At 45.4% G+C, this 12300-nt stretch overlaps 1 protein-coding gene across 2 annotated transcripts in view; it reads right to left on the minus strand.

The window, feature by feature from the left end:
- Nucleotides 1–2735: 2735 nt before the first annotated feature.
- RMND5A (required for meiotic nuclear division 5 homolog A) overlaps nt 2736–12300 on the minus strand; it is a 75290-nt gene continuing 65725 nt past the window's right edge. Inside the window, exons 8-10 of one of the 2 annotated variants that reach the window (XM_038752210.1) lie at nt 9089–9243; nt 7898–7985; nt 2736–5638 (exon numbers count right to left, since the gene is read on the minus strand). In XM_038752210.1, the coding sequence (XP_038608138.1) occupies nt 7922–7985; nt 9089–9243 (219 nt within the window). In that variant the 3' untranslated portion in view covers nt 2736–5638; nt 7898–7921. Of the gene's footprint in view, nt 5639–6441; nt 7381–7897; nt 7986–9088; nt 9244–12300 lie in introns of those variants that run through there. The other variant, XM_038752211.1, reaches the window with a different exon arrangement.

The following is a 12300-nucleotide window of genomic DNA, read 5'->3' on the forward strand; positions in this document are numbered from 1 at the left end:
ACGAGGAGGAAAGGGGGGGAAGGAGAAGGAAAAGGGGGAGGGAGAAGATCGGGGGAGGAGAAGGGAGTGAGGAGGAGGAATAGGAGGAGGAGGGAGAGGAATGGGAGGAGGAAGAGGAAGAAGAGAAGGAGGAAGGGAAAGAGGAAGAAGAAGAGGAAAAGGAGGAAGAAGAGAAGGAAGAAGAGGAGGAAGGGAAAGAGGAAGAAGAAGAAGAAAAGGAGGAGGAAGAGGAGGAAAAGAAAGAGGAGGAGGAAGACGAAAAGGAAGAGGAGGAAAAGAAAGGAGGAGGAAGAGGAAAAGGAAGAGGAGAAGAGGATGAGGAGGAAGAGGAGGAGGGAAAGGAGGAAAAAGACTAGTAAAGGAGGAGTAAGAAGAGGACGAGGGTGAAAGTTGCAGGCAGAGAGGGTGTCCACCAACCCCTTTGTACTGAACTCTCCCAAGCGCATAGCTCAGTGCTCAGCACTCAGCACACAGCAAGGGCTCACTAAATGCCAGGGATTGACTGCTTGACTGAGGGCCGGGCCTAAGGTTGGAGGTGGTGAACCTGGAGGTGGAGGGCCCGGCGCTGCTCAGCAGGAAGGAAAGAAAGGATGGGGTGATCCAGGTAGCGGCCAGTCCCTGGTACAGGATGGGGGGCACCTTAGAGAAGGGGAGCTCCCCGGAGCCCATGGACTTTGGTCCTGGAAAAACCAGGTGTGATTCGGTCTCCCCGGCCACATCTACACAGGCCCCGCGAAGAGGGGACTTGGGTCAAATATCCGGGGAATTCAGGCGGATAATCCAAGTTGTGTACTGGATAGAGCTTGAGACTGGGAGTCGGAGGGACCTGGGTTCCAATCCCAACTCCGCCACGTGTCTGCTGTGTGACCTCGGGCAAGTCACTTCACCTCTCTGGGCCTCAGTTACCTCATCTGTAAAATGGGGATTTGAGACTTGCGAGCCCCACGTGGAACAGGGACTGTCCAACCTGATTTGCTTGTGGCCACCCCAGCGCTCAGTAAAGTGCCTCACGTAGAGCAAGTGCTTAAATACCACAATTATTATTATAGATGAGATCAAGGTAGAGTGAATAGGCTGGCAGAGGAGCAAAGTGTGTGGGTTGGGTGTGGGATCAGCAATGTAAGGTAGGACAGGGAGAGCTGTTTAAGTGCCTTAAAGCTGATGGTAAGGAATTTGTTTGATTCTGAGGCGGGAGGGCAACCATTGTGTGTTCTTAAGGACTAGGGACAGTGAGGACTGAAAATCTCTGAAAAATCACCTGAGTGGCAGAGTGATTTAAGGCCTAGGAAGGGAAAAGACAGGAGGCGGGGAGGTCAGCAAGAACACCGGTGCAGTAATCAAGCTGGGAGATGTAAGCTCGCTGTGGACAGGGAATGTCTATTTATTGCTGCATTGGATTCCCCCAAGACTTAGAACAGTGCTCTGCACACAAGAAGCACTTAATAAATACGACAATGAATAAAGGGCTTACAATCTTGTCGGGGTATCAAACACCAAAGGAAGCCCCCTCATCCAAGGGCTCATTGAACCCTCTACCGATGACAAGTGGGCATCAAGTTACTACAAGAAGAGAAGCGCTCTTCAAGCGCTTAGTACAGTGCTCTGCACACAGTAAGCGCTCAATAAATACGATTGAAAGAATACAAGACAAGAGTGGACTGCCTTCACAGTCATGCCTCGCCGTTCATTCATTCATTCTTTCATTCATTCATTCAGGGAGTTTGCAGGCAGACGGGGAGGAGAGTTTACCCTCTTCTCGCATCACCTCTGGACTCGTATCTGTACCCTCCGGGCACTTATTCACCCCACAGCCCTTACGTACACATTCGTAATTTATTTTAATGTCCACCTCCCTCTCTGGACTGTGAGCTCACTGTGGGCAAGGCACGGGTCTATCAACGCTGTCTCTGCTATTCTATGAGAAGGAGCGTGGCATAGTGGAAAGAGCACGGGCTCAGGAATCAGAGGTTGTGGGTTCTAATCCTGGCTCCGCTATTTGTCTGCTGTGTGACCTCGGGCAAGCCACTTGACTCCTCCGTGCCTCATAATCTCCTCTGTAAAATAAGGATTAAGACTGTGAACCCCACATGGGACAACCTGATTACCATGTAGCTACGCTAGCACTTAGAACAGTGTTTGGCACATAGTAAGCGTTTCACAAATACCATCATTATTATTATTAACTCTTGTTGTGTACTCTGCTTTTATTTTTATATTTGATAAGCGCTTACTATGTGCCAATCACTTTCTAAGCACTAGGGTAGCTACATGGTAATCAGATTGGACACGTCCCCAGTCTCTGGTGGGTCTCAATCTCCGTTTTACAAGTGAGATGAGCACTTTGTACAGCGTTCTGCACACAGTGAAGCGCTCGATAAATACCACTGTTTGACTGAGGCCCAGCTCCAAGCAGTGGAGGGCTAGGACACAAATCCTTAGGTCGATGAGTTCAGAGAAGGCGAGGGAGGAGTGGAACGGGAAAAGCTTAGGACCGACAGCCTTAAGTTCTCTTCCCTAGGAAAACCATCAACCGTAAAGTACCTCCTACTTCCAAGAAGACACCATCGTCTCCCAACTTTTGACTTTAGGCCCCTAAAACTGGTTGTCCCCAACGGTGAAACGTGGCTTCCACAAAAGTTAATACCCTTAATGCGTAGCCACCACCCTCCCTGCCGTGATCTGGTGAACTGAACGCTCGCTGGTAAATACAGAACTGGTCCGGCGGAAAACTTGTGAAATGTGCAGTTCTTTAATTTTTTTTTAAATATATATACAAAGAGAAACCTTGTGTTTTACACATGAATTAACACACATTGACAAAGCATTTTTGCACATTGTTTCCTGACTGCATAATATACCATAGAAGTTTATAAATAGCTTTCATTTGAATTAATTTAAAAAAAAAGTGAAAATCAAGTCCCTGAAGCCACTCAAGTTCTCAGCTAGTTTTTTTTTTTTCAAAATCAAAACGGACAGAGATTATTTCATGGTTCGTGTGTTAAATAATGTTTATTGTTAGCCTTATTGCCTATAGTCTCTAAGATGCAACTTTATTGTGCCTTTGCAAACAGGATACATATATTTTTTTAAAAACGGATCAGATTTCATACATATAGCTCTATATGATACATTACAGTGCAACACTATTTTTGTTACATAATTATAGAAATACTATAGAACCCTACAGCACATAGTAAGCCAAAGAAATACAATCCTGAGCCATCTGAAGAAAGTGATTTGCTGACCTTGTGTAAATTAAAAAGTGAAAAAATATCTGCTGTTTACAGTCATGAGCAAACGACACATTAAAAAAAAAAAAAAAGACCTGATCCTCCCTGTGGACATGAATAAGGAGATTTTTCACCTCTGCATTTCAAACATGCATCTATGCATGCGTGAATAGCCAGACATGCTAAGACGCAGGCACACGCTCCCACACGTCACCTTCCACGCACACCATCCTCAAGGAGAGAATCGATTACTAGGACCTGTCTCGCAGGGGAAAATGATTTAAAACGAAAGGTTCAAACGTTCGTTTTTTCAAGTGCGAGAGATCTGCACCCGGAAGCGACCGAAGGCCCCAAAAACCATCGCTGAACGACCCGTTTAGTTTTCCTTTCCTTTCTGCCCGGGAACAGACCTTACTCCTGCGATAGCTGGGGCCTAAGGGGGTAAGGTTCCCCAGAAGAACGTAAAGGTCCTTCGGTCTCTCTCCTGTTCGGAGTAAAAATCTCAAAAACGAAACTCTAAGGGAAGTGACTCGCTCGCTAAAAAACACACCCAAGTTCTAAGACGCGGGGGCGAGGAGGGGGTTGTCGGGGTCTGCACCCTGAGGCTGGCACCCGACCCATTTAGCATCCTTTCTCACTACAGGCCGAAAGCCAAACTCTCCCGCGTTCCCTCGCAACGACCCCGCCACAGTCCGCGGTGAAACCATTCCTTCTGGCAGAACTGGATGGCCATTCGAAATTCTGCCTATCGTTGATTTCTACTCGATTGCAGTCCCAAACCAACCACTCCTGCTTTCACCGAACACTTCTACGCCCCGGAGAACCCGTCCCGGGAGGACTTAGCACCAGAACTGGAAGGTAGATTCCTCGCCCCATTCGCTCGAGAGACGTTAGCATCCCTATGCAGCCGTAGTGGCCACCCACTGAGAGAGGTGGAAGTTATTTGGTTGGTGTATTTCCCCCTCGACCACCTCCTCACGTTGGTCAAACGGCCCCCGCTGAATATAACCTGAGTCTTGCTGAACAGACAAACCACTGAGCCGATGCTTCATTCGGGAACCCAAGGGACTCCCGGAATTATTTCTACCGGCAACTGATCTCGCGAGGTTCTCCAGAACCTTCCCAGCTCACAAGAATTCCCATTTTAGCTTAGATGCATATACTCCATTGGGGAGTTAAGATACACACCCACACACACACACAAAGAATGCCACAAAGCCAGACTTGAGCTTATGGAGAAAGGAACCTACGTCCTTCCCATATTCTGCCGGATGGGTTTTAGTGTTACTGTATAGAGCTGCTATATGTAATCAGAAAACAAAAGCTTTTTTCCTCCAAGATCATATTTTCAATTAAATACACATGCACCCACACACACGCTTGTATACTCACACACCCTATGAATGTGAGGTGGCTCTTGGGAAACCAGAGCCACCAATACCCGTCCATTTTTATGTTACACATCTTTTGACTTTTAAAAGTAACTGATAATCACGATAAAAAAAAGAGAGAGCGAGAGAGAAATGACCACCATAAACGGAGCGCACATGAAAGAAAACTGAAAACCGTGAAGATGACCGTGACCCCTCGAGCCCTCACCAAAGATGGGTACTCGTGTCCGAGTAATGCTGGAGGGCCTGAGGATTAGGCAGGACACTTGGCCTGGCAAAGTCCTGGGGTTCTAGTCCTTAAAGAAAGAACTGGAAAGAGTTCGAGAACTGAAGCAGTTTTCGAATCCGATCTGAAATTCTGGTTTGAATTTCCACTTCGCTAGCCCGGCAATTCACCTGCATCTGAAGAACCCACGCTTTATGAGAAAAATTCCTTTCAGAAGTGATCGCCACTACCATTTTTACAGAGCAGAAGGCAGAGAAGGCACACATTCTCCTAACGGACACCGCGTCAGCGACGGTTCGGCCCTACCACGCGACTTGTGAAGTGCCACGAATCAGAAGGCCTTCGCTACTGCATTTCTTCTTCTTTGGTTACCTTATACAAAAGAGTTTTGCCTGTTTCCTTAAATGTATCTCCCCTTATCACAGCTGATGCGTTCGTTCACCCAAGCTAACCCAAGCCATAGAGAAAACACACTTTTCAACTGCAGTTTTGCATCCGCCAAAAAGTTTCAAAGGGTTCCCGCTCTTGCCTGGGAAATCTTCAGCCCAAATGCTTCGGGAAAGTAGTTTATGACCTTTTTTTTTGTTTGTTTCCCCCAGCAAGTTTTCATGAGCTGCGTGGCTGTGAGTTTCTCCCACAATTCTGGTTTCTGTAGGTGCAAAGAGCACCACACTCAATGTCAGAAAAATTTACAGACACGGAATCCCAAATCCTCCGGTTTCTACTGGAGCCTCTGGATCGGGACTTTTCCAATTTCACGTGGAGTCAAAATGTGTTGCGTAAGTTCTTTTCTGGGTATGTTTGGGAAGGAGAAACAGAAGAAGATGACAAGAAGGTGTCTGAATGTTTTTTCAAAGATTCACCAAAAAAAAAGACCTTTGGGTTTAAGTTATAAAAGATAAAGGTGGAGATTTTCATTCTGTCTCAGAGAGGGCCTGGAGATTGATTTTACAGCACCTTCCTGCTGCCTCGAGTCTCCCTCTCTCCTGATTTCTTCCAACGAGGCAGGGAATGGTGTTGGAAAGATCCAATTGTGAAGCAGATGTAGGGAGAAAGTGGGGTCGGGGGGTGGGCGGGAGGGCGGTGGTTCTGAGGACACTTAAGTTCCTGTTAAACCAAACTGGATCCAATTCCAAAAGTTTTCATCTGTTAATTAGTGGGCATAGATTTAGAACCACTAGGCTTCAAGACTGTAAGCTCGTTGTGGGCAGGGAACACCTACCACTTCTGTCTTGTACTCTTCCAAGCGCTTAATACAGTGCTCTCCACACAGTAGGCACTCAATACCACTGACTGATTGATCGACCATCATATGCATAATTCAGCACATACAGGCTCCTCCAACATAAAGCAAGACCTCCCCCCCAAAAAAATACAAGATTACGATGGATTCTTGTTCTCCAATACCCTTCTCTTTTATACTCAAATCGCAAGCCAATCCAAGTGAAATATTATGAAGATAGAAAACATCATGGCAAGTTTACCAGTGATGGCTTCCCTGGTTATAAAACCAAATACTTGGTACCTTAGGTTGCACACAAAATTAAACTAAAAAAAAACACCTCATAAATACAAAAAAAAATGACACCCAAAATTCAATACTGGGTAAGTTTTTTAAAATGATTTAAATCCCAAATCCTCTTTAAATTGCATATTTTCTTCTCTTTTCACTTCTCGATAACAATTTTCAGGGCCAAGTCCAGTTCTTAGAGGAAATAAGGTTGTGAAATGTCACTTTCCCAATGACAATCTTCTTGACCACACATCGAACTAATTTTTCACCACGCTTACTCTCCACGGGGTAATTTCACGATACGGAAAGAGGATTTAAAAGTTGGCTCTGCATGCCACGAGGCTTCTTTTGGGCAATGAAATAAAAGACCTTGTGAGAAAAGATTTAACTGCTGTAAACCTGTAGCAACCAAAACGAAGCACAAATTCAGAGTCGACGGGAAAGCACACTTTTCGCAGAGGAGAGGCATTGCACGCGACAGTTTACGATTAAAACACAAAAGGCGATAAGCGAGTTTATTCTGAGCTACAGAACACTAGCTTCTAGTCGCAGGGTTTAAACTGAGGCAGTCGTCCGTGACGGCCTGAAACAGAGGCATCCTCCTCACCAATTTAAAAATGAATTCAACAGTTTGGTGCTGGCGCATACGCAGCACTCTGTTGTTCGGACACTAAAACGGCATCGATAGCCCCGTTCTGAGGACAAAAAGTTGGGAGAATGAGGCTCCCGGGCCAGGCGAACGAATGGCGTTCACTAAAGAACGCTCCTCCTTCGGAATTCCATTTTACTGAGAGTTTCTCGTAAAACACCTCTTGGAAATGAAAGTAAGGAAGCAGAGGAACACCCTCACCACTCTGTTCCAGCAGAAAAATTACCCACTCTCATACAGGCTAGTGACGGAATTTGAACGGCTAGTCTTTGCGGACTTACATCTAGAGATATGCGTGAGCACTTGTGTCAACGGAAAGGTCAGAAACGGCAGGAAAGAATCCAGGGAAGCAAACCCACGCCTTTCTTTTTCTTTTGCCAAAAAAAAAATTAAATAAATACAGATTAGCTTCATGATCATTATTCGATTTATGAAACTTTTTTCCGAAGTATCTTCTTTTAATTATGTACATGTTAACAGGAAATAAAACTGTCACAAACATTTCGCAAAGGTGACAATTCTCAAAGAGGATAACAGAATAAAAGCAGGAGAAATATTAAACATATGGGGGTGATTTTTTTTTTGTTTCTGCTCTTAAAAAGTAAAAAAAAAAAAAAAAGTCACCGTATAATTAAGTACAAAAACCTGCATTGAATGACAACTGCTGGTGTGTTTACTTGATCAGAAATGAAGACCAAGAGTATAGTAAAGCCCTATGGTAAGATTAATTCTGGAGCATTTCCATTCGGTGTGTATCTACTAAAATGTTGGCAAAGTTTCCGCAGCAACAGCTTATACAAACGCGGGAGTCCTCAGTCTTGCTGCATAAAATGGAACCAGTACTTTCTACCTTCCTGAAATGCACCCGCAATTCAGTGTGTCACTTACAAACTGCATAATGAAGTCATCTCTTCAGAAAAATATCTGTTTGGCGTCTCCGGGACTCTGCTCCATCGGACAGTAGGGACATTTTAATCTGGAGGTAAGGAAAAGAGATTGCAAAAGTGTGAGAACTAGATTCGGCGTTGGACAGTTTAATATTTCAACTGCTCCTTGGCTGCGGGATATTTTCTTCACTCGCCCTATCAGAGCTGACTTGTGCCTTCCCAATTAGGGCAAGTCTCTGATCGCTGGAACGGGTTGGAAGACAGTTATGGGAAAATGTGATTTACACAGAAAACCACTTCAACTGCAAAAGCGCCGGTGGGGGTGATGAGCAGAACTTCCCTTCTAAAATAGCTCGAGAATACAATTTCAGAGCATCGCTCCCTGATGGTGCTGCTCAATTCTGACACCCATGAATTGACCGCCACGGTCGGAGATCAGAAATGAGTGCTGGGAACGCTTAAATCTTCAAATCCCCACAGCTCTCCATCAAACTTTGACAATGACATCTAAAATCCTGGGCCTCCGAGTTATTTCAACTGCCACATGGAGCCCAAGCAACTTTCCTAATTCATCAGGGATATAGTGTGATCCGATCAACTAAATCAAATCAATCAATAGAATTTATTGAGCACTTACTCTGTTGGACTAAGCACTTGGGAGAATAAACAACGGGTTGTGGGCAGGGAATGTGTCTGCATATTGTTTTACTGTACTCTCCCAAGTGCTTAGTCCGGTGCTTTGCACACAGTAAGCGCTCAATAAATACGACCATGGACAGAGCTGGTTGGTCTGTGTGGACTCCTGAGATTCAATAAAGGAAAGGCTCTCATGACTAATGACGTTGATCTAAACTACGGTAGGTTAGAAAATCATTTTTTTATAGGGATGCTTTTTACACGGAAGCTATTCTGGGAAAAGATACTGAACTACTAACAGCTTTATTATTCTGAAGAGAGGATAATGGTAATAAACTGCATATTACAATTGACTACGTTATTATGTGTCTTTAAATACGTAGCCAACATGATCCTCAACCTTCACATAAACATCCAAGTGCGGGACTTGGGGTGGGACGGGGACTGTTGTATCTAGTCATTCTAATCAGAAAGGGACATCAACTTGGATCTCCTGCCTTCTCGAGGAAATTTTTTTAAAAGCATTTTGAGAGACTGTGAAAAGTCGGAGACTTACTTGCTACCATTAAACATTTTATTTAGCGCATCTCTTGATATTATGTGACCACAGACCAGTTTCATAGGAGGATTATTATCTGTTGTTTGTTGACGGAGAATGGGACAGGCGAATATAGAGTGATACCAGCACTTTCTACCGAGGTCCACTTCAATCTGTAAAAAGAAAAGGAATTTAAAAATTACCATGAGGTGTGGATGCCTAAAATGCCTTGATACCGCAAGAAATACAGCCCATTAAATCGACTGATTTAAACGTTGCCCGTTTGCTACTGGGGAGTTTCAAAATCCATTTCCTCCATTTTATTGACTCATCTGCTGTGTGGCCTTGGGCAAGTCACTTAACTTCTCTGCAACTTAGTTCCCTCGGCTGTACAATGGGGATTACCAACGTGAGTCCCATGTGGGGCTTGTATCTACTCCAGCTCTTAGAACAGTGCCTGGCACACAGTGAGCGCTTAAGAAATATTTTGTCAAAATAAAATAAACTCAAACAGCTAGCTTGGTATTCTGCCAAACTCTAGAAAAATTATTCTTAAAAGTAAGTGGTATTTGTTAAGTGCTTACTGTGTGCCATGCGCCGTACTAAGTCCTGAGGGAAATACAAGGGAATCAAGACATACACAGTCCCTGTGCCGCATGGAGCACACTAAGAGGGAGGGAGTCCAGGTGACCCCATTTTACAGATGAGGTGAGGCACAGAGAAGTGAAGGAACTTGCCCAAGGTCACACAGCAGATAAATGGCAGAGCCGGGATTAGAACCCATGTCCTCTGATTCCCAGCCCCGTGCTCTTTCCATTAGAGAAGAGCACTTTCTCTAGGGAAGAGTGCTCTTTCCATAAGAGAAGCAGCGTGGCTCAGTGGAAAGAGCTCCGGCTTTGGAGTCAGAAGTCATGGGTTCAAATCCCGTCTCCACCAGTTGTCAGCTGTGTGACTCTGGGCAAGTCACTTTGCTTCTCTGGGCTTCAGTTACCTCATCTGTAAAATGGGGATTAAGACTGTGAGCCCCTGTGGGACAACCTGATCACCTTGTAACCCTCCAGTGCTTAGAACAGTGCTTTGCACATAGTAAGCACTTAATAAATGCCATCATTATTATTATTATTATTATCATTGTTATTACTATTGTTATGCCCCGCTGCTTCTGTGGACACTCAGAGGGAGTAAACTTTGGCCACGAGAAGCCAGCCACTGATAAATTTTCAGCCACAATAGAAATAAAACACTTAGCAGCTTGTCTTCTGTGTAGAGCCAGGAGAAATACAGGAATGAGAAGCAGCTTGGCACAGTGCGTAAAGAGTGGACTGTGAGTCAGAAGGCCTGGGTTCTAATCCTGGTTCTGCCACTGAGCCGATGTGTGACTTTGGGTAAGTCACTTCATTCATTCAATTGCATTTATTGAGCGCTTACTGTGTGAAGAGCACTGTACTAAGCGCTTGGGAAGTACAAGTTGGCAACATATAGAGACGGTCCCTACCCAACAACAGGTTCAGTCTAGAAGGGCTTCATTTCACTTCATTTCTCTGGGCCTCAGTTTACCTCACCTGTAAAGGGGATTAAGCCCATGTGCACCCCATGTGGGACAGGGACTATGTCCAACCTATTTAGCTTGTAGCTACCCTAGCGTTTAATACCCCCTCCCTTTCTAGACTGTGAGCCCGCTGTTGGGTAGGGACCGTCTCTATATGATGCCAACTGTACTTCCCAAGCGCTTAGTACAGTGCTCTGCACAGAGTAAGCGCTCAATAAACACGATTGAATGAATGAATGAATACAGTGCCTAGTACATAGTAAGCCCTTAAAGTATGTCCAACCTATTTAGCTTGTAGCTACCCCAGCGTTTAATACAGTGCCTAGTACATAGTAAGCCCTTAAAGTACCCCAGAAAATATCATTTAAAAAAAAAAAAAAACCCTGCACCTAAGTCTACAACTTGTGTCGTGAGGGAGAACAAGTCACGGGGCTTGGTGCTGACCCTGATTTTGCTCCTTTCTAACGGCATATGATAGACAATAGCAGGCCTCGCACTTTGAAAACCGGCGGTCCCAGTGTTAACTCTGAAAAGGTGGATTCTTGCCAACCTTAAGGTTGACTTGAGCAGCTGCCTTGGCCAGAAAGACTCGGTGAGGACGTGCCAGCCGTCTGCCCACCTCCCGGAAGAAATGTTTTGGGTCTCGCGTTCGTGTGCCGGGGAGGGGGGGTGCACCTGTGTGGCATCCGGGGTCTTCGGCGGCCCTCAACTGCCAGAGGCGCCAGCTGGGCGACCTCAGAGTCAGCGGAGACCAGCCTCCTTGGCAGGTGTGAGGGGGAAGAAAAAAGTCACGTGCCAAATCTTGTTCTCTGAGGTCTGAGCAGCAGTGCCACTTTGAGGACACTTCCCCCGGGGCTGCCGGTCGAGGCCGGGAAGAAATAAAACACTCTGAAACGTGCCCCTGATCTCAGCCACCTGCCTGCCTCGGGATCATACTGCTGCTTTACTAGTGAAGCTCCCTCCTTCTCATTCGCGGGCTTCCGATCGACCCCACTGACAATTTACCGTTCAATTTTACCTCTGAGAAGCAGCGTGGCCTAGCGGAAATGGCCTTGGGGCCTGGGTTTTAATCCCGCCTCTGCCACTTGCCTGCTGTGGGATCCTGAACAAGTCACTTAACTTTTCTGTATCTCAGTTTCCTCATCTGCAAAATGGGGACTAAACCCTATTCTCTCCTATTTAGACTATGAGCCCCAAGTGGGACAGGGACTGTTTCTCACCTGAGGCCTTCCCAGACTGAGCCCCTTCCTTCCTCTCCCCCTCGTCCCCCTCTCCATCCCCCCCATCTTACCTCCTTCTCTTCCCCACAGCACCTGTATATATGTTTGTACATATTTATTACTCTATTTATTTTACTTGTACATATCTATTCTATTTATTTTATTTTGTTAGTATGTTTGGTTTTGTTCTCTGTCTCCCCCTTTTAGACTGTGAGCCCACTGTTGGGTAGGGACTGTCTCTATATGTTGCCAACTTGTACTTCCCAAGCGCTTAGTACAGTGCTCTGCCCACAGTAAGCGCTCAATAAATACGATTGATTCATTGATTGATTGATCTACCCCAGGGTTTAGTAAGCACCTAATGAATACCGTTATTATTAAACACCACTCTAAGTCACTCTTCAGACTTTCTGTTGCCAATTCAGCTACTGAGTAGGAATCCAAGCCATATCCTCAAGGGA

The sequence above is a fragment of the Tachyglossus aculeatus genome, chromosome 10 (assembly GCF_015852505.1).
Source record: "Tachyglossus aculeatus isolate mTacAcu1 chromosome 10, mTacAcu1.pri, whole genome shotgun sequence".
Taxonomy (NCBI): Eukaryota; Metazoa; Chordata; class Mammalia; order Monotremata; family Tachyglossidae; genus Tachyglossus; species Tachyglossus aculeatus.